Genomic DNA, 23,975 nt, shown 5'->3' on the forward strand with positions numbered 1-23,975 from the left:
TTTTAGGTATTTGGCTCTTTTGCTTTTATTTATTTATTGGATAGAAACAGAGAAATTGAGGGAAGGAGGAGATAGAGGAAAGACACACACACACACACACACCATGCACACACCTGCAGCACTGCTTCACTACTTGTGAAATACACCCATACCCCCCCTCCCCCCACAGGTGGGGACCTGGGTTTTGAACCTGGGTCCTTGTGCATTGTAGTATGTGCTTAACCAAGTGTGCCACCACCTGGCTCCTCCTTTGTTCTTCCATATAAATTAGTTACAGTATGTAATCTAGTGTCATTATTATACTTGTCCTCTATAGCATTAAAATCTGTTGTTGACTTGGAACAGTGACAGGATGTTTTTTTCAACCCATGAATGCATTTGTGATGTAATCAGTTTGGAAAATGTAGATTTTCTGAATTATATAAACCTACTAAGTATTGATACTTACTATTCAGTATTTAAAAGTTACATTTGTTGGGGCCAGGTGGTTGAGTGCACATATTACTCTGTGCAAGGACCCAGGTTCAAGCTCTTGATCTCCACGTGCAGGGGGGAAGCTTCACAAGTGGTGAAGCAGGTCTGCAGGTGTCTCTCTCTCCTCCTTCCACTCAGTTTCTTTCTCTATCCAATAAATGAAAAAATAAGTAAAATAAGATAATAAAAAAAGAAAAATGTTTTTAGATTACATTTGTTGGTATCACTAGTGATCTCATCAAAATTTCCCTTTGTTTAAAATTCTATTTATTTATTTATTTATTTATTTATTTATTTATTTATTTATTTTTGGGAGAAAAAGACTGACAGAATGAAAACCAGGGTTGCATCGCAGGAAACAGAAGAGACCAGGAATTTGTGGCGGAGCGGGAATTCAAATCTTTATTCATGCAGATACCCCAGAGTTGGGTTTGAGCAGATTGGGTTTAGGCCACGTGGAGCTAGCAAAATGGCCACCTCCCACTATGCACATCAGCCCTTCTCCAGGTCAGGACGTGGAAGAGAGAGAGAGAGAGTGGAAACAGGAGTGACTTTTATAGGAGAATTCTGGAAGTGGTAAGTGGGGACGGAATTGGCTAGGAAAGGGGTTGGAGAAAACAAGGCACTCTGGGAAGGTAGTAAAGCTTCCGGAGCAATGGCTGCGATAGTTTTTTAGCTCGTGGAAATGGGCCATACCCTGAGGGAGTAATGTGGTGGCGGAGGAGTCATTTTTAAAACAAGGCAGAAGATTGATATGTAAATAATAATACTCGCATGGAAATATGGTGGCTTGTGGGTCCTGCCTAACTCAACCACATCTGTACAAATTCCCAACACCAGGGTACTGCTCTGGCATGTGTGCTTTTAGCGATGAGACCTCGAGTATCATGTAAGTCCCAATCTTTACCACTGAGCTCCTTTGGCCACAAAAAATTCTGTTAAGTAGATGAGCGGCTGAGTAAGTTGTGGTCTGTATATACAATGGAATACTACTCAGCTATTAAAAATGGTGAATTCACCTTCTTTATGCCATCGTGGATAGAGCTTAAAGGAATCATATGTTAATAGAGATAAGTCAGAAGCAAAAGGATGAATATGGGATGATCTCACTTATAGACAGAAGTTGAAAAACAAGATGAGAAGGGAAAACACTAAGCAGAACGTGGACTGGAGCTGGTGTACAGCACCAAAGTAAAAGACTCTGGGGTGGAGAGTGGGAGGGTTTAGGTCCTGGAACATGATGGCAGAGGAGGACCTAGTGGGGATTGTATTGTTATGTGGAAATGTTATACATGTATAAACTATTGTGTTTTACTGTCAACTGTAAACTATTAATTCCCCAATAAAGAAAAAAAAAACACTCTGTTAAGTATTGGGAATGTGTCCAACTTTTGATGGTGGATACAGATTCACCAAACATTCTTTGTTTTTCTTTGAAAACTCAATATCTACTATTAACTATAATCCTATAGACTTTTTCTTAAAGTGCTATGTTTATTTTATTCATTTTGATGCCATGTTCAGATATCCAAGTCTGAATAGCATGGTTAGTTTTATTCACAATCCAGTTATATCACTTTCTCTTGAAACACTGTCATACTTCAGTATGTAATTTGAAGTGCCTTTGCATAGTTCCGATTTTGTTAAAATATTGAAAAGAACTTTACTTGTGGGCCAGGGTTTAATCAAACTTAACTATTTTATTGCTCTCATTAACAACAGTCTTATATAAAAGTGAAGTTGACCTTTTCCAGAGAAATCTTGTAATATATGTGATCTCTTTTAAGCGCACGTGGCGCAAAGCACAGGGACCAATGTAAGGATCCCGGTTGGAGCCCCCGGCTCCCCACCTGCAGGGGAGTTGCTTCACAGGCAGTGAAGCAGGTCTGCAGGTGTCTATCTTTCTTTACCCCTCTCTGTCTTCCCCATCTCTCTCCATTTCTCTCTGTTCTGTCCAACAGCGAACAACATCAACAATGGTAATAATGATAACCACAACGAGGCTGCAACAAAAAGGGGAGGGGGATGGCCTCCAGGAGCGGTGGATTCATGGTGCAGGCACCGAGCCCAGCAATAACCCTGGAGGAGGAAAAAAAAAAAGTATAGAGATTGGCCTAAAAAAATTCAATGTGTATACAACTAGGAAGACAGCATATTATTGTTATTTTGAGAACTTCTTTTATATTGGGACACATTCTTTTGTTTAAGAGCTTATATAGTCATTAAATAATTGTTTTATTCTCTTGTAGGTGCTATTCTTGGTAGATCAGAAACTCAGGAGTGTATTTTCTATAATGCTAATTGGGAAAGAGATAGAACCAACCGAACTGGTGTTGAACCCTGTTATGGTGACAAAGATAAACGGCGACATTGTTTTGCTACCTGGAAGAACATTTCTGGCTCCATTGACATAGTGAAACAAGGTTGTTGGCTGGACGATATCAACTGCTATGACAGGTAAGCAAACATTAAAAACACATATATGATAGTGTTGGATAATTTTAATCACATTTTAAAAAGGAAAAACTAAATGCTTGGGTTTTCTTGCTTTGAAAACAGACATTTCATTTCATTTTCTTAAATTTAAGATTTATTTTATATAGAGACAGAGAAATTGAGAAAGAATGAGGTGGAGAAGGTGAGAAATGCTTGCAGCTCTGTTATACCACTCCTGACTCTTCACTCCTGCAGTTGGGGACTGGGGACTTAAAGCAGGATTCTTGCATGTGGTGACATGTGTGCTCAATCGGGTGTGCCACCACCCTACCCACAGTGTTTCTTCCCTCCCCTCCCCTCCCCTTCTCTCCCCTTCCCTCCCCTCCCCATTCCCTTCCCTCTATCTTTTTATGAGACATACACACCAAGGAAAGAGGCAGAGAGACATCAAAGTACCACCCCACCATTTTTATGATGTTAGATATTTGTTTTTGTCTTTCTTATTCTATTATGTGAGGTTGGGCATTAAACCTAGAGCGTCACAATACAAGTTATATACCCAACCACTAAGCCACCACCTCCATGACTCCTAAATAGTTCTTAATGTGACATTATAAAGACCACCATAATCTGCTTTAATTACAAACTATGTATTTTACACTGATAAAATTAAGTATAGCATGTTTATGCTTTGATTGGCATACTTTATCAAGTAGTGAGAAGTCTAAGGAATTATTTCTTTTCCTGTGTTGTAGGATTATACATTTTTAAAATGCCAATTTTAAGTTATAAGTACTTAAAACTTGCTTTAAAAATCTACTCTCGGGAGTCGGGCTGTAGTGCAGCGGGCTAAGCGCAGGTGGCGCAAAGCACAAGGACCAGCGGAAGGATCCTGGTTCGAACCCCGGCTCCCCACCTGCAGGGGAGTCGCTTCACAGGCGGTGAAGCAGGTCTGCAGGTGTCTATCTTTCTCTCCTCCTCTCTGTCTTCCCCTCCTCTCTCCATTTCTCTCTGTCCTATCCAACAACGACAACAACAATAATAACTACAACAATCAAACAACAAGGGCAACAAAAGTGAATAAATAAATAAAATAAATATATATATATATAAAAAAAATCTACTCTCAAAGAGAATAAACTTAATATTTTAAAAAAAAAAGGTTTTTTTTAGTTTCTTTCTTTATGTACTCCCTACTTTTTTTTTTCCTTGCAAAGTAGGCCTTTCTTCTTTACCTCAAGAAACATTTATTTTAACTTGGCATTCAGAATTATATGAGCGGTAACACAGACCTCACAGAAGCCACACTTTATTTATAAGATGTGGCTTGAATCACTCTGTACTGGAAATAAAATATGATAAGGGGGTTGGGTGGTGGCTTGCCTGATAGAGAGTATGCATTACCATGTGCAAGGCTCAAGCCTCCAGTTCCTCCCTGCAGTGGGAGAAGTTTTAGGTGTCTCTCTTTCTCACTGATCTCTTTTAATTTCTTTCTATCCAGAAGAAGGAGAGAAATAGCTTCTGGGGGCAGTGGACCCATAGTACAGGCACCAGGTCTCAGCGAGAACTCTGGTGGCAGTTAAACACTGGTGGGGTGTCATTGACTCCCTGAGGATCTTTCTATATGAGGTCCTGTAAGTGTCACACTGACCACTTAAATCGGACCACATAATTTTATGATGGGTGGGAATTCATGACTTGTGGAGGACAAAAGTCATGACGCCAGTCACTATTTTAGATAGTGACACTTTCTGGTACTCCAGTATTCTGACATGTTCATGGATTAATAGTTACTTTACTGTTCACTTACAGGAGCCTCAGTTCATTACTATGAATTTATAGCTGATTAGCCATATGCGATTAACAGTAAAATGTTCAAATAAACTCATAAAAGTTGAGTTAGCTTCACTCTTGGTAAGAAATTAGTGGAACGGTCATTTAGACATATACTTAATGTTTAGTGTTTACTCTAATTTGTGAATTTTCTAGCAGTTCTCTAAAATTATATATTTTAGCTGCATTTCTAGTTTCTGTTTATTAACAAAGTCATTGAGTGATATTTACCATTATGAAGATAATTAGGGCCTCTGTGGTCTGGGAGGTGGCGCAGTGATAAAGCTTTGGACTCTCAAGCATGAGGTCCTAAGTTCAATCTCTGTAAGCACATGTGCCAGAGTGATGTCTGGACTTTCTCTCTCCTCTTATCTTTCTCATAAATAAATAAAATCTTTATAAAAAAAAAAGATAAATATGGCTTCTATGGAAAACAGTATGAGCATGCCTCAGAATCTACCTGTCATCACAAAAATGCAGCTTCTGTAGGGTGTGTTCCACATAGTGTTTATTAGCAGTTCTTTAGCATTTAGTCTTATTTTGATAAGTCTGTCTGTTTCTTAGTGGTTGAGTAAAGTTTTGTATTGGAGGCAAACTTCCTATCTTTTTTTTTTTTTCAGTTACTTGAGCCATTTGCAGAAGAAACATGCTTCCTCCCCCAGACCAAACTAACCTGAAATCAGATTTTTAGTTTCTAGGGCATATGCTTGTTGTCATTTATTCTCTTTTTGTTAGTTATATCCAGTCAACCCATTTCATTGTTTTCAGGGGACACAATATGTTGAGGTATTAAAAAGTTTGATTATGACTACTATAAAAATGACTCCAGGGGGCTGGGCGGTAGGCAGTGCGGTGGGTTAAGTGCACATGGCACAAAGTGCAAGGACTGGTTTAAGGATCCCGGTTCGAGCCCCTGGTCCTCACCTGCAGGGGTGTTGCCTCATGAGTGGTGAAGCAGGTCTACAGGTGTCTATCTTTCTCTCCCCCTCTCTGTCTTCCCCTCCTCTCTCCGTTTCTCTCTGTCCTATCCAACAACGACGACAACAACAATAATAACTACAACAATAAAACAACAAGGGCAACAAAAGAGAATAAATAAATAAAAATAAATATTTAAAAAAAAAGGTTATAGTTGACTATAAATGACTTAGTCATTTTTATCTATGAGAATTTTAGAAAACACCTGTTGTAGATTCAGTATAATGTTGTCTTTAAAAAATGATTTTCTTTTTCTGTTTGTTTATAGGACTGAGTGTATAGAAAAGAAAGACAGCCCTGAAGTATATTTCTGTTGCTGTGAGGGCAATATGTGTAATGAAAGGTTTTCTTATTTTCCGGAGATGGAAGTCACACAGCGTAAGTTCACAGGGAGAATACATAGTTGTGTTCAACTAGTAGATTGGAAAAATAAGCATGTTTTTAATGTAAAGTTTTCCTCCTATCTTTGCCTACTTCTATAAGATTTGCCACTGTAATAAATGCCAGTCGTGAAATTTTGTAGACCAAATCTGACATGCTTTTCTCTTCTCGCTTTTCACAGCTACTTCGAATCCAGTTACACCTAAGCCCCCCTACTACAACATCTTGCTGTATTCCTTGGTACCACTTATGTTAATCGCAGGAATTATCATTTGTGCATTTTGGGTATATAGGCACCACAAGATGGCCTATCCTCCTGTACTTGTTCCAACTCAAGTAAGTTATTGTCTTGTACTTTGCATTGCTTTAAGTTATATATTTTAAAGAATATGATTGGTGGAAACTGCTATGTTATAAATTATTTTTTGTTTGGAACTAAGTTTTGCAAAATTACTAACGTGGATGCTTAGTTAATTTTGAAAATTTATTAACTTCCCGTGTTCCTAGACTTTTCACAGTTAAGGGTAGAATAGAGTGAGGGATATTGCCATCCTTGTTTTTTGCAGGAGTGTTGTGGTGTCATTGTAATTTGAAATACTAGTGCATCCTGCTTGTTTCTCAGGAGGGAGTTGCTGATGAAGTGTTGTCACAGCCCTTTCATTCCCAACCATTCTTACCTTCATTCCTAAAAGCTTCAAGACTACTTACTAAAACATCCTTTTTACCACAAGGAGAGACCTACCAAGGTACATAAAAAACTGTGTGGAAAAGAGGTTTCACAAAGGAATCAGGGAGATTTATCCATAAGAATTGCATCTTTTTTTTTTTTTTTTTTTTACAGTTTATAGAATGTATACTTGAGACTACAGTCTTTTGTTTCTCACTCCTCTACCCCATACATATCTGAAAATGTGGAGGGAAGGGAGGACAAGCAGATACATTCATGGAACTGTTTTCATTTTTCTGTTAATAGCTGACATTGGTCTAGTGCTTTACAAGGACTTCTAATACAAGCTGTTAATTTTCTATGGATTAGGAAAGATGGTAACTTTTGGTAATCCTTTCTTGGACTCTATAAATCTACATTTTACAGTGTTTCTTGTTAACTTTTTGTTTTTTAAAGATTTTATTTACTTATGAGAAAGATAGGAAGAGAGGGAGAGAGAGAGAGAGAGAGAGAGAGAGAGAGAGAAATAACCAGACATCACTCTAGTACATGTCCTACTGGGGATCGAACTCAGGACCTCATGCTTGAGAGTCTAATGCTTTATCCACTGTTCCACCTCACAGACCACTCTTTAACTCTTAAGATCAAATTACCTCTTGGTTTAACTTGATTTTTCTAATACCAATTGAATTACTGGCTAAAACTTACTTGAAGAAAAAGTAAATTCCAATAATTTTATGACCAAAACAGTGTCTTCCCTTTAAGCTTTATTTACATAACATACTTCTTTCCTAGTATTTGCAGCAATCTGCCAGCTTTAGATCCTTGATCCCCATAATCTTTGTAAGATGTTTATATGGGGAAATAAACTCAAAGGTAAACCTACTTATCCAATAAAGTAAGCAAATGCAGCATTTATTTAGTACAGCAAAAGTATTTTAACTAAGTTCTAAGTTTATTATAAATTATTTCTAAAATGTATTTCAAAATTTAAAAAAAATGATGATCAGTTATGTTTCTTATTCCAAGTGGCCTTATATTTTGCTTAATAATCTACCTTTAGAAAATACAGATTTGTGGTATGGTAGGAACAGATAGGAAGTTAAATTTGAAAAACAAATTTATTACAGGGTTTAATAGAATTTTAAGAAAAGTAACAATATCTTGTAGATAACATTGATTTATTGATAGTGAGAAAAATGTGGTTGGACTTTTTTTTTAAAAAGGGTTGGGCTTCTTATGTGTGAGATGACTTTAAAATGCTAACTCACTCATTGGGGCAGACTTATCAGAAAAAAAGATGAACTATTATTCATAAATAACTGAGAACCAGGGATTTTCATTGTATATCTCTGGGTCTCAGCTATTTGCTGGTCTTTTTTAATGTCACTGAATAGGAGATAAACGTTGTTGAGGTTTTATGATGGCGTAAGCTAGAATGGCCAGGCTTTGCTATGAAAAACAAGACATGCCCGACTGCTTTCTTTCTGTCATAATTAAGTTGTCGAAAGGGGCAGTGTCATCAATGTAGACCTCCGTCTTTGTCATTTTCCTATTTCAAATAGTATAGTGTCATGCTTTAAGCCTTATTTATATAGATATTTATGTAAATTAGTGTTGAAAGAGTACTTGGTGACCCCCCAGTTTAGCTTTCATACAGAAATACTTATCAGCTATTAAGCAACACCCCAAACCCCAATCTACTTTAAGTATGAAATGAGTAGTAGTAATAATACCACATGATCTCACATAGGACAAGAAGGGATAATAACTGATGATATATATGCATATATTACTGTGCTTGCTATTAATATTTTTAAAATATACTTTCCTTTATTCATTTAATGGATAGAGACAGAAATAAGATAGAAGAGGGTGATTTGAGAGAGAGAGAGATACCTACAATACTGCTTTACCACTTACGAAATTTCTCCCATATAGCTGGTAACCAGAGGCTTGAACTTGGGTCCTTGTGCAGGGGAGCATGTGCACTCAACCAGGTGCACCACTACCAGGCCCTCAATTATTGATGTTTTTAAAGCACATTTTAGAAATATGTTTATGGACAAGTGATTGGGTTGTAGGTAAATATGCATATGCTTTTGAGTTAATAGTACTAATGCTTGCCTAGCTATCATATATATAAATAATTTTTTGAGGAGTAGGAGTAGTTATGGAAGACTACACAGTTAAAACCTATGACTTCTTTATTTCATACCACATTCACACACCTGTATTCAAAGTGTGATTGCGAGATCTTTAACATTTTTTATTGTATTTTTTTTTTTTTTGGAACATTCTTTCTCCAAATCTTTCAAATACTTTTAGCCAATGACATAAACTAAAGCTTTGGTTGAAAAGACTGATTTGTGAATTACTAGGTGTGTTTTAAGATATTAACCTTATTATAGTGATATTTTATTGATGAGAAGGGCAAACGCTAGAAGAAAAAAAGATGAGTCATTCCCACAATAAATACTATATTTGAAGAGAATTTACAGTGCTTTTTCAGTGGAAGAAGATGAATATATATATTCATTAGTCTGACTTTCATCTTTTATTTCCATTGGAAGATAAAGATCAGCATTATGGGGCATTCTGGAGGACCAAAATATCCATTTATGTCCTCCTAGTAAGCTGATTCTGACAGCTAACTGGTGGAATTTTTAAAAGTTTCTAAAACATCAAGTTTTTAGGGTTTCTTCTGGCTTTGTTAACATTTTATTAAGAAGTAAACGGCATATATATGCTGTAAGACCTGTTGTTTAATTACGGTTCACATTAGCCAGTAAACTTATTCTAGGATAATACTAGTATTCTTGTATTGGGAAAAGTGATTTTGCTGTTCTTTTAAATTTAAGTTGTTCATCTTTCTTCATGACCTGAACTGCCATGTTTGTAACATTTTGTTCCATGATGTCACTCTATTCCCAATCACCCTGGATGGAAGCCTTGGAGATTACTTCTGCTCTTGACTGTATCATGTTCCAAGTCTGACTCTTTCACCTTTCTTTCTTCCTGACTCTATGCTAATTCAGGACATTGTTACATCAGAGATGAAGCTTATTTCTATAACCTCATAGGTGATCTTCTTGTTTCCAGTTCTTTCCATTTATACTGTTGCTAAAATAGCATCATGCATGTTTGATTGTGTTATTCTTATGCTGAAAAAATACTGGGGTAGGAGTCAGGTGGTAGCACAGTGGCTTAAGTGCACGTGGCGCAAAGCGCAAGGACCAGTGTAAGGATCCTGGTTTGAGCCCCGGGCTCCCCACCTGCAAGGGGGTCGCTTCACAGGCGGTGAAGCAGGTCTGCAGATGTCTTATCTATCTCTTCCCCCTCTGTCTTCCCCTCCGCTCTCCATTTCTCTCCATCCTATCCAACAAGGACGACATTAATAACAACAATAATAACTACAACAATGAAAAAAATAAAAGGGCAGCAAAAATAAATAAATAAAAAAAATTTGAAAAAAGTACTTGGGATTGAGGGTTTTTGTAAATCCATAGCAAAGAATCCGAGGTATGGAGCATGGTGTGTTCTTCCATACCTTTCAGCTCATTCCTGCTGTTATAACCCAAGTCACCCATCACATGTGTATAGAATAGGTACCATCCTGAAAGAGAATAGAGAAAATAGTGTCAGGGTCATTTTCTTTTTTTCATTATTTAATTCAGATGAATAACCCAAGCTGAGAAATGCTCAAAGTCATTACTAGTATGCATGTGTCCTTCTCCTCCTTGATTATAAACTCCTTGAGGACATAATATATATTAGGCAATATGGTATCTCACGCTGATGTATTTAGCATTTTATAGATAATGAATTTCTGAATTGACATTGTTATATTTAGAGTTGCACTGAGATGACAGTGCACTATACTCAAGAATTCCCTTAGTAAATATTCGGTTACTTCAGCGCTTTGCCTGAAGATAAGTCTCGAGGCTATATTTTTGGGTGGTAAAATAAGTTGATGTATCCCAGCCATTTATGAGAGGATACCATTATTCAATTCTTGCTGTAATCACAAACTTTGAAGCATTCTTTTAATTTGTGTCACCTAGGCCACTGCTCTTGTACTTGTGCTGAAGCTGTCTGTATGTAAGAAATGTTCTTACAAGCTGCAGTGAGTTAACTGAGTGCAAACTGGTTTATCTAGCGCCAGTGAGTCATGAATATGAAGCAGTTTATGTGTTGACTAGAGGTCTTATCATAGAGTTAATGTCAATCTGATGAAACTACATTATTTTAATATATGACTAAGTTTCCTGCTTTAAATACACGGTTTTTGTGATTGAAGTTGTTTTGGGGGGCCGGGCGGTGGCTCACCTGGCTGAGCACACATGTCACAATGCACAAAGACCCAGGTTCGAGCCCCTGGTTTACACCTGCAGGGGGGAGGCTTCACGAGCGGTGAAGCAGGGCTGCAGGTGTCTCTCTGTCTCTCTCCCTCTCTGTCTTCCCTTCCTCTCAATTTCTGGCTGTCTCTGTCCAATAAAGGTAATTTTAAAAAGTGGGGTTTTTTTAATTAAAAAATGGATTTAGGTACTAGAAATGACCTACCTTTAACAAATAAGAAGTTAGCTGCTTTTTCATTTTTAAAAGCCATGAGTGGTATTGCAGCATAAATACATTTAAAAAAATGACATTGGTCTTCAGTTTTTACACCTTGAGTAGGCCCTCTTATTTCTTTTGATATTTTATTTATTTATTTTATTAGTGATTTACTAATGATTGACAATATTATAGGATAAGAGGGGTACAATTCCACACAGTCCTCACCACCAGAGTTCTACAACTCAAGCCCTCTATTAGAAGCCTCCCTATTCTTTATCCCTCTGGAAGTATGGACCAAAGATCTTTATGGGTTGCAGAAGGTGGGAGATCTGACTTCTGTAATCTTCTGTAATCGCTTTTCCACTGGACATGGGCATTGACAGGTTGATCTGTACTTCCAGCCTGTTTCTATCTTTCCCTAGTGGGGTAGGTCTCTGGGGAGGTGGGGTTTCAGGACACACTTGGTAAAGTCATCTGCCCAAGGAAATCAGGTTGGTGTCATGATAGCATCTGCAACTTGATGGCTGAAACGCATTAAAATATAAAGCAGAACAAATTGCATAGTAATCAGGAGTTTAAAGCTAAGAATATAGCAGATTTGATTTGGGGGTCTTCATGTTGGAAGAAGCTAGGAAGTCTATTTTAGGTATATTCCAAGGACCCATGAATTTATTAATATTTGCCCAAGTCCAATAATTAACTTGAGTGTGGGATGAAAGTATTGTCTGGGAAGATGGTCTCAGATATGGACATAGGACTAGAAAGCTGGGTCAGGGCAGAGAGTAGCTCCCCAAATAGGGAAAAAGTATATGAATACCATTAACTGTAAACCCCATCCATTTGACCTAGGACCCATACTTAGCACAGGAACCTGTGCAACCTCTGTATTCCATGGTCATATCTAGGAACATTCTAGGCTGCACCCACTTCAGTACCTAGCTTCCTGGAGTGGCAGAGTATGTTGACCCAGCCTCCCTTCAGAGAGTGGGGCAGTTTCTACCATTGTTGTTCTGCATTGAATGCAAGGTCCTGTAGAGGCCCACAAGAGGGCTTATGATATTGTTCCTGATGGAGATGACCAGTAAGGGTGGAGAGAGGGATCTGTAAGAGGTCTAGGCCCATCATATCTGTGTAGGAATCCCAGGATTCCTTGACTAGGGCCCCAGATCGGGTGGCCTGGTAGTGACCAAAAGGGCCATCATTAAAAAGTTCTGATCTCTTACCCTCATCCAGCTTTTGTATTCCTTACTTTAACTGGCAGGAGCTAGGCTGAGAGTGATTGAGGGAAGTGAAATAGGAAGTAGGTAAGGAGGGTATCTAGGTCTAAGTAGACAGTATTTGATTAAATACTAATGTTTATTTTATTTATTGGATAGAGATAGATAGAAATTGAAAGGTAATGTGAAGATAGAGAAGGAGAGAGAAAGACATCTGCAGTCCAGCTTCGTTGCTCATAGCTCGTGAGCCTCCCCCAGCAAGTGGAGACCCAGGAGGAGAGGTGGTTTGAGCTGGGGTCCTTGAGCATTGTAACATATATCTATGCACACTACCAGATGCATCACTGCCTGACCCCAATGTGTCTAGGTTTTGGTCTGATAAGGACCAGAGGTTTTTGAGTAATTGGGTTATCTGAATTGGGCACACAAAATAATTCTGTTAACATTAATATTAAAGTAAAAAGTAAAAGAGGTTGTCATTTCATACTCTGTCAGATTAGTACAACATAGAAAGTTGGCCATTTGGAAAGATTGCTTTGCATCATTTTCCTCTTGTACTTGAGTGTATGTACCCACTTGAAATTAATAATACTAAGAAGGATGATAGCATAACATCATTTAGCCGAGTCAGCTTATGAAAATGATCCATCCTTATTTGGGGAGGATTCAGGGGAATGTATTAAATTTCATTGAGTACTTGCTGTGCTAATACTAAATCATACATACGAAGTAAACATTACATCCATAGACACACATCTTTATGTAGCGTAACTGTTAAGTGGTTGGAGTTTGTGTACACATCATTCTGATTTTTTCTCTCACTTTCACGTAAAAACTTTTTTCTTTTGTTAAAAATTATAAATACTTGCTTGTAAAAAAAACAATATTTACATAAAGAGGTATATCCAAAAAAAAGAATATTTTTTTTCTACCTCTTTTTTCATTATCACCTTTCCTGAAACAACCAATTCTAACAGACAGATGTGTATGTATCCTTTGATATGCTTCTCTAATCTCACTGTTGAAATAAATGACTTCTTTTTTTTAATTTTGTAAATTAAAAAATGCTGTTCCAAATTTTGTTTCTTTTAATACTACCAAGAAAAGCTTTTCACGTTAATACTTTTACTCTTTCTTTTTTTTTTTTAAATAGCTCATTTATTTATTGAATAGATATATAGAAAAATTGAGAGGGAAGGGAGTTAGACACCTACAGCACTGCTTCACCAGTCATGAAGGTGAAGGTGGGGACTGGGAGATTGAACCTGGGTCCTTGTGCATTGTAACACGTGTATTCTAACGTGTGCCACCGCCAAGCCCCCCTTTTACTCTGTTTCGTTATGATTCAGTAATGTATTTTTTAATATTTATTTTTTTATTATTATCTTTATTATTATCTCTATCTATTGCATAGAGACGGCCAGAAGAGGGAGGAGGGAGATAGGGAGAGAGACAGACAGACACCTATAGGACTGCTTCACCATCCATGAAACTTTCCCCCTGCAGGTGGGGCCTAGGGGTTTGAACTTGGATCCTTGTGCATTGTAACATGTGCATTCAACCAGGTGTGCCACCACCTGGCCCCCCTCAGTAATGTATTTTTGAGGGAAATTTAGTGAAGCCTCAGTATATGTTCATGAAATAATGAAAATTTAGTGATAAGAGATGGCATCTAAATCTTATAAATATTTTAAACTGTATTGTTTTAATAGGTTTAAAATATAGTATGACACTATTGTCTTATATTTGAGTATCTTTAATTTTTGCACATTCCTACGAAATAGTACAGGAGTAGTATTTTTTCCTTTTGTGGTCCACCTTTGTTCGTGATTATTTTTATTTTTTCACCCCAGTTACGGATTGCCTTTATAAATACTTTAAAATTTTTTTAAATATTTATTTATTTTCCCTTTTGTTGTCCTTATTTTTATTGTTGTTGTAGCTATTATTGTTGTTATTGATGTCATCATTGTTAGATAGGACAGAGAGAAATGGAGAGAGGAGAGGAAGACAGAGAGGGAGAGAGAAAGACAGATACCTGCAGACCTGCTTCACCACCTGTGAGGTGAGTCCCCTGCAGGTGGGGAGCCGGGGGCTCGAACTGGCATCCTTAGGCAAGTTCTTACGCTTCGCACCATGTGTGCTTAACCCGCTGTGCTACCGCCCGACTCCCTATAAATACTTTTGATTGTGGGAAGAAGTCCCAGAAATTGCTTGTAGACATGTAACTTCTCAAAAAATTACTTACACTATATACTTTCTTTCATTTAGAGAAGGTAGAGGTAAAACCAGCTGGAGATTGGTTGAAAGTCTGTTTCCCATAGCATAAGGAAGGGAAGAAAAGAGGAAAACAAAAAGCTTGACTATGACTATAGACTGTACCAAAACCATAGGACAAGTCAAAGTTGCGCATGAAATTAACAGTATTTCTTCCTTTGCCCCATGTGCAGTGGCTTCTAGTGCTGATAGCTGTAGACCAGAGTACACAGTTTCTTCTCCTCCTCTAGAGAGCAAGGAAGTGGCAGGGACAAAAGTGACTCTATTCTTCTACTTGTAACTCTCTAAAGCTTATCCTAGATTTGATCCCTTCCTTTATTCCTATTGACTCCTGTGTTGATTTGAAATAATAAAAACAAAAAGTTAGCGAAATTTGTTCATATGAGATAGGTGGGGGGGTCTAGGTTTACTTGTTTTGTTTTTTGCTTCATCACTCACCTGACAGCTGAGTACCAGGTACCCTTCTGGATATGTACTAACGTGTGCCACAGGGATAGTCCTTGCTGGCCCTGTTTGAGTCTGCAGCCATTATGTATATGACCTTGAAACAGCTGGCTGATTGGTTGTGTGATTGTAGCCTGAAAATATAGGGTGAAGGGAGTAGGAAGAGAGATTTTTTTAGGGGGGAAAGATGCCCATTCCTAGTTCTGCTCAATTGGGAGAAGATCCTCATCTTGGGTTCTTAACTCGTAAGTGCTTAGTAGATGTTCACGCACTGCTTACAGGAGTAACCACTTCAAAATTGTACTCAAAGGCTATGATTTTTTTATTGAAATCAGGATTTCACTTTCAGTACTCTGTCAAGCACATTATAGATATTAATTCATTTAATATTTTAAGGTTCCACGGTATAGGTTCTGTTTTGTTTAGTCCTGTTAAGGCGTATGGAATTTGAGGTCCAGAGCCAGCAAGATGGCTGCCTGGATAGTGAGTGCGCGAGCTTTGTTAACGCTCATGACTGCAGGTGTCAGCCTATCCCCTGCTGTCCTAAAGGGATCTTCAGTGCTGTGGTGTCTTTCTAGCTAACAAAATTTGACCTGGTGAAACCCCAGTGTCGAAGGGGGAAAAAAAAAACTGTGAGGGGGAACATCCTGGCAGTGGTGCACCAACTTTAGCACATGTTACCATGTGCAAGGACTCGGGTTCTCATGTAGTAAAGCTTCACAAGTAGTAAAGCAAGTATTACAGATGTCTCTGTCTATCTCCCCCTCCTGCCTCAATTTCTCCCTGTTCTATCAAATATAAAGGGGGCGGGGAACAGCTTCCAGGAGCAGTGGATTCATTGTGTAGACTCTGAGCCCCAGTGATAGCCCTGGTGGAAATAAGTAATATAAAAAAGATTCAAGGTAGACAGGTGAAATGACTTAGTCTCATAAGTGACGGAACCTGGGCATTTATACCCAAGGATTATTATTCACTGAAGTAAATGTTAATTTAATGGTCCATTTCAGTAAATAAGTAGACTTCATAAGAACTAAAGTAGGATAAAAACTTCAGAATGCACAGATTATACTTAAAATTATCATAGCTGGTAGAGATTCAAACCCCTATTGACATATAATTTTGTAATATAAAAATAAATTTTAAAAAGTTTAAAAAGTATGGTTCAGGAGGTGGTGCAGTGGATAAAGTGTTGGATTCTTAAGTATGGGGTCCTGCATTCAGTCCCCGGCAGCACATGTACCAGAGTGATGTCTGGTTCTTTCTCTCTCTCCTTTTATCCCTCTCATTAACAAGTAAATGAAATATTAAAAAAATTAAAAAGTATAGCTGGTTCATAGGCATGTAAGAATAATTTTCATATCATAATTTATTAATATATCATGTGGCCTTTTTCCCCTTTTCAGATTTACTTCAGCATACATATTCTGAAATAAATAAAATACAAAATTTCTTCTATACCTAGCAAGAAACCTGACACATCTGAGTAGCAACCAAAAGAATGAGTCTGCCTCCCTACATCTCTTTCAGTCTTAACCTCAGTGCTAACTACGTTAAGGTGTTAACCACTTCTAGGAAGCTTACTCAAAATACTCCTTTTACTCAACTTGGTCTGTCTTTGCTGCCTCAGGATTTAGATGAGAGAAGCTATAGTAACTGGGAGTTGATCCATCATGAAGGAATTTTCAAGATCTAATAATAGCCTTGTGTTTGACAGTGTCACTATCATTGAGTTTGTTACTATGTAATGCCTTGCCTTCCTTAACTCAGAAATATTTATCCTTATCCAAATACTATGCTATTTCTTACCTATTCTGTTTCTATCTGCTTGGAGATTGTCATATATATATATATATATATATATATAGAGAGAGAGAGAGAGAGAGAGAGAGAGTGTGCAAGAGTGGTGTGAGGGTCATGCACATGCAAAAACAGCACACTATCCAAGTGAGTTATTTCAATGGTCCAGTAGTCTTTTTAAATTAACACATAAAAATTTCTTACAGCTTCAGATAGATGACTGAGAAGACAAATTCGGAATTTGTCCATTTTCAGATACTCTTGGTGGGACACTTTTAACTTTTCTTAATAGTTCCAAGAATTTGAGTTTGGTTTTCTTCCATTCTTTTCCCAAAGAAGAGAAAAAAAGATAAATAAAAATCAAATAGTTTAAATAAGAAAACTTACAGTGTGTGTGTGTGTATATATATATATGATATACATTATATATTATATAATAGGTCCTTGAATAGTGTTTCATTTAGTGTTTCTTCATAATTATGAGAAAAAAGTCTGCCAGCATTGAATAAAACATTGGGGATTTGTTTTGAATCAAAATCCATTTTTTTTCTTCATTTTATTGTGTGGATTAATGATTATAGTACAGCTACTGACACACGGGTACAATTTCTCATCTCCAGGACCCCAACCCCCTCTTCACTCCCTCCTTTTCCCTTCTTCCCAAGAGTCCTTTGCTGTGGTGCAGTACACCACACCCAACCCAACCCAACCCAACCCAACCCAACCCAACCCAACCCAACCCAACCCAACCCAACCCAACCCAACCCAACCCAACTCAACCCAACCCAGCCAAAGTCTTACTTTGTGTTTTCCCTGTCGTTGTTTCTTAAGTTCTACATATCAGTGAGATCATCTACTATTTGTTTTCCTCTTTATGACTTACCCCATTTAAAATGGTTTCTTCAAATTACATCCAAAATGAAGCAACAAAGCTTTTATTTCAAGAGAGACCTTTTTTGGGGGGGGAGAGGGGTCCTCCAGGGTTATCACCGGGGCTACTCTGAATCCACTACTCCTGGAGGCCGTTTTTCATTTTTATTGGATAGGACAGAGAGAAATTGAGAGGGGAGGGGGAGATTGGGAGAGAGACAGAGACAGAGAGGCACCTGAAGATCTGCTTCACTGCTTGTGAAGTGAAGGTGGGGAGCTGGCGCTTGAACTGGGATCCCTGCGCAGATCCGTGTGCTTCGCACTGTGAGGGCCTAACCCAGTGCTCCACTGCCCCGGCCCCCAAGAGAGATTTCTTTGTAGTATGCTAGTTTTGTATATTTGTTTTCTGTTTCCACTTACATGTTTCTAAGCACTTAATGTTCTTTTACCAATTTGTTTCTCAGTAAGTTTAACCAGTATCTAGTTATTTGCAAAAAGTCAGAATGTTTTTCAATATTATTATGTTTAAACTTAATGTCTCTTTGTATTTTTCCACTTCTCACAGATCTTCTGGGAAAAAATCTCTTATTTGTGATACCAGTGTAAGTCAGGCTTCTCCTTACAGGTGCTCATAGTATTAAATTCCTTCTTATTCCTCTTATTTTATAATTCATAAATTAGTTATGAATCCTTGTAATTAGTCTTTCTTCTACATACCAGAATAAGTGTCCTGAAAGACTGAATGGTCAGTGCCTGCACAAGCTAAGTACTCAGAAGTAAACTGAATGAGTGGAGAAGTACTTAGTGATGTTTAACAGTAGTTCAGTCCTTTCCTCCATGAGGGATAAGCAGCAGATTTCTTTCCCATCCAACAAAACAAATTATCTGATACTAATGTGCTAATTTGGTTATCACTGTTCTTTCTAGTTATAGTGCATGAAATTCAAGCCACGTTTTCCAGTTGTGAATCCTATCGTTTTCTTTGGTTATTTTCCCCCTCTTTTGTATATTTTTATATTTTAATGAATTAATTAACATTTTTTAAATTTCTCTGTTATGTGAGAAACACACACACATACACGTAGTGGCATAGGTGGTGCTGGGCATCAAACCCAGGACCTTATGTAAGCAAGGTAGGCACTCTACTGCTGAGCTGTCTCCCTAGACACTGAACTAATTTTAAAATTTCCATTCTGTCCCTTTCACTTTGTAACACAGTATGTAAAGTGAGTCCTGTCTTTGGTGTATCTTGTTGATCTTAAATGATTCTGTAGCATGGCTAATGCTTATTGAGAAGAAAGATACTGATATCGACCAAAGATAGACTTTTTGGTAAGTTGTATAGATAGCACCCACTATGGAATGTTACAGTGACACCTTTATCTTCGAAGGCATCTGTGTGAAAACAAAACACGAGAGGATCCGTGACTCTTGGGAAACGATTGTTTATTCATTTGACATAGGTTTCTTATAGAAGATGAGCTTATTCCAGATAAGATGTATTGATAGTGGGGTTAGCCAGGTAATTAAGACGAGCTCTAAATTATCTTGAATTATGGTTATCACAGTAAAACATAAAAAGGGGGCGGGAGCTAAGCAAATCTACAAATAATTGAGTTATGAGACTTTTTTTGTCTGTGCCATTATTCTCTGTAGAGATACTGTAGAAGTGATGGAAATTGGGGAAGATAATTAGCAGTTGTAAGGATTTCTAGCCTTCTTTTACAGGGAAGATATTTTTCTGCATTTTTAAGTTGAAGCACTTATGAGGGGAGGAGGATAGGAGAAGGACAGTATTGTTTATTGCTCTCTCAGTATCTGAGTGACCTCAAGTTGACAAGCATGTGTCAGTTTCCTAGGGCTGCTGCTTGACTTTTAATTCTTGATGTGGCTAGGGATTAACTGTAGTCCTGGTCTGCCAATATGTCCCCTCCTCCATCCCCTCCCTCCTTTTCTCCCCCCCCCCATTTTAATGTAAACCTCTGTGTATGTGGAATACTGTTGAGTGGTCTCCCCATTTTGTGTCTTTAGAAATACATAGAGAGAAGAGACAGAAATAGAACCAGAACCAAAGGATTTCTCTACCATCTGCAAAATTCCCATGGTTCTCTCCTTGTTTGCTCCATGTGGTGATGATACCAAACCCACAGCGTCACACAAGATAGGGCCTGTGTCTCACATGCCAAGCTATCTCCCAACCCTTACTTACTTCTGATGATCTGACTTTCCATTAATTTTTTCAACCCAGTGTATTTTATTATGTTGCACATACTTAGTAGAAACAGCTTTGTGTTGCTTTGATGATTCCACTGTTTTGCATGAATGGGGTGTGGAGCAGTTCATAAATCAGGAGATTACCTAGAGAATGTTAAAACAATCCTCATAAAGTGTAGTCTGAGAGAAGCATTATAGCTAACATAAAAATCCCCAGTGCTGCTCCTGTAGTTTTTGTCAAACACAATACTGCCCTCTGGTGTCCAGAAGCCAATTCTAATGCACATCTGAAACTGCTAATTTCTCTCTTAGCTTAACCTTTAGAACTTCTTAGAAAAATCACAGTCATTTAAGAATTGGTGTATCTTAAATGCTGGTTTGGAATCCATTGGATCAAGGTAACTTGGGGATACACTAGAGTTATCTACCTAATAATCTTCCTTATCTGATGGTGCCCCAGATATATTTTTATATTAATTTCCTCTGTTCATAAGGAAGCCTTTCTGATCTTAAATTAAAAAATGTATACTGGATCATTGCCAACTTAGAAAGCCAAATCATTATCCTCTTTCCTTCACTTTTGTAACTGATGTGTCATTTTTCATTTCATTCTGGATATAAATCGTAATTTCTTTTGCCTGTGTTTTTTCTTCACAAGCACGCCTTTCATATAATGATAGAGGTAAGATGCATTGATGTTTGTTTTTATGGTTGTGGCACTTTTGTGGATGCATATTAACATTTTGTTCTTAGTTTCTTTCTTTCTTTTTTTTTTTTTGGTTGTTGTTGCTTTATTGTGCATCCTTTATAGTTTATGAAGTTATATTACGAAGGGTTCCCTTCTTTTAGTATTAAGAACATGACTTAACAAAGTAAAATAGTTTCAGATTTTGATCTTTTAGTATTAAGAACATGACTTAACAAAGTAAAATAGTTTCAGATTTTGAAGTGTCAACAGTATTTATATGTAAGATGGAATGTAGAAACAGCTATTTCAGTTGCTTAGAATTTGACATCTAATGGCTAGCTAGATTTTTAGTCTGTAAAACTTTGTTCTAGTTAATTTTTATAGTATCATATTAGCCTAAATGTCAGCATGTGTTCTTGTTTCACAGGGGCCAACTTACTGTCCCAAACCATTACCTTTTAATGTGAAATCTATAGTTTCACTCAACGTAGGCATCTTTAGCAAGTGAGCTAGTTGGGGAAGTATTACCTTGGCCTTTTGTTGTTTTGAGTTTGGGAGGCTTTATTTATTTATTTATTTATTTATTTATTTATTTATTTATTTAATTTACAAAAAGGAAACATGGACAAAACCATAGGATAAGAAGGGTACAATTCCACACAGTTCCCACCACCAGAACTCCATATCCCATCCCATCCCATCCCATCCCATCCCATCCCCGTATAGCTTTCCTATTCTTTATCCCTCTGGGAGCATGGACCCAAGGTCCTTGTGGGATGCAGAAGGTGGAAGGTCTGGCTTCTGTAATTGCTTCCCTGCTGAACATGGGTGTTGACAGGTTGATCCATACTCCTAGCCTGCATCTTTCATTCCCTAGTGGGGCTGGGTTCTGGGGAAGCGGGGCTCCAGGACACATTGGTGGGGTTGTCTGTCCAGGGAAGTCTGGTTGGCATCATGGTAGCATCTGGAACCTGGTGGCTGAAAAGAGAGTTAATATAAAAAGACAAGCAAATTGTTGACTAATCATGGACCTAAAGGCTGGAATAGTGCAGATGAAGAGATGGGGGGAGGGGTCTTCGTTTTGTAGATAGCTAGTAGTTATATTCCAAAGGACCTGTGGCTTTATTTTGATTGGAATTTCCTTTCATTTGGAGAACTTATAATATGTAAAACGATCACCAACTGTTACGCCGCTCTTTAACTTTTGCCACTTTATTTCTGTGCTGGTTATTGCGATGATGATAGTGACTAGTGGTGTTGGGTAGGAAGCACTTTTTCCCCAGTTATTATCATTTATTGTTTTTGGTGTCTTTTGATGCCAACAATTTCATTTACAAACGGGTAAAGGAGCTATCATTAGCTATCAAATCGTGCATTCATGTCTATCTTTTTAACTGTGCAAAGCAGCACAGAAAAGTAAGTAGAAATGTAGGAAGCGTTTTTCAATACTTCTGAAGTTGCTGTGTTCCCTTCCCTTGCCACCTCCTGAGTCCAGTCTATAGAAATTGAAGGGAACCTCACAAAGCCCGCAAAGATCTTTTCACTGAATGTACACATTATTATACATTTTCTGAAAACTGAGGTGAAGATCATACTAAAATTGTATTTTGTTTGTTTTTATTTGATAGGACAGAATGAAATTGAGGGGGTGGATAAGAGACAGACAGATACCTGCAGCACTGCTTCAGTGTTGATGACTCTTTCCCTTGTAAGGGTGGGGGGAGAGGGGCTTGCACCAGGGTCCTGGCACATGGTAACTTGTGTCCTCAACCAGGTGCTCCACTACTTGGTCCCTTAAAGTTGTTATTTTGAACTGCTAGCACAGTCTTAATTTGAAGTTGTGGACTAAATTTAAACTTTTATTTATTATTTTAGAATAGAGAAAGGGCTGTATGTATGTTTGGTATCTAAAGATATGTATATTATTAATTAATGTATAGTAAATCATATATATTATTAATGTATAGTGAAGCATATATATTATTAGTTAATGTATAGTAAAGGACCTATATACTGTTAATGTACAGTAAAGCATCTATATACTATTAGTTAATGTACAGTAAAGCATCTATATACTATCAGTTAATGTATGTACTATTAGTTAATGTACAGTAAAGCATATATACTATTAGTTAGTGTATAGTAAAACATCTATATACTATTAGTTAATGTACAGTAAAGCATCATATACTATTAGTTAATGTATGTACTATTAGTTAATGTACAGTAAAGCATATGTATACTATTAGTTAATGTATAGTAAAGCATCTATATACTATTAATTAATGTATGTACTATTAGTTAATGTACAGTAAATCATATATACTATTAGTTAATGTACAGTAAAGCATCATATACTATAGTTAATGTATGTACTATTAGTTAATGTACAGTAAAGCATATGTATACTATTAGTTAATGTATAGTAAAGCATCTATATACTATTAATTAATGTATGTACTATTAGTTAATGTACAGTAAATCATATATACTATTAGTTAATGTACAGTAAAGCATCATATACTATTAGTTAATGTATGTACTATTAGTTAATGTACAGTAAAGCATCTATATACTATTAGTTAATGTACAGTAAAGCATCTATATATACTATTAGTTAATGTACAGTAAAGCATCTATATATATACTATTAGTTAATGTACAGTAAAGCATCTATATATACTATTAGTTAATGTACAGTAAAGCATCTATATACTATTAGTTAATGTACAGTAAAGCATCTATATACTATTAGTTAATGTACAGTAAAGCATCTATATATACTATTAGTTAATGTACAGTAAAGCGTCTATATACTATCAGTTAATGTACAGTAAAGCATCTATATACTATCAGTTAATGTACAGTAAAGCGTCTATATATATACTATCAGTTAATGTACAGTAAAGCATCTATATATACTATCAGTTAATATACAGTAAAGCATCTATATATATACTATCAGTTAATGTACAGTAAAGCATCTATATATACTATCAGTTAATGTACAGTAAAGCGTCTATATATATACTATTAGTTAATGTACAGTAAAGCGTCTATATATATGTACTATTAGTTAATGTACAGTAAAGCGTCTATATATATGTACTATTAGTTAATGTACATTAAAGCGTCTATATAT

The 23,975-nt window shown here is 37.0% G+C and overlaps 1 protein-coding gene across 1 annotated transcript in view; it reads left to right on the plus strand.

The window, feature by feature from the left end:
* Positions 1-23,975, plus strand: part of ACVR2A (activin A receptor type 2A) — a 91,743-nt gene that overhangs the window by 52,778 nt on the left and 14,990 nt on the right. Inside the window, 3 exon segments of the mRNA XM_060178093.1 lie at positions 2,724-2,931; positions 5,990-6,099; positions 6,284-6,438. Coding sequence (XP_060034076.1) covers positions 2,724-2,931; positions 5,990-6,099; positions 6,284-6,438 — 473 coding nt within the window.

This window comes from Erinaceus europaeus, chromosome 18, assembly GCF_950295315.1.
Source record: "Erinaceus europaeus chromosome 18, mEriEur2.1, whole genome shotgun sequence".
NCBI lineage: Eukaryota > Metazoa > Chordata > Mammalia > Eulipotyphla > Erinaceidae > Erinaceus > Erinaceus europaeus.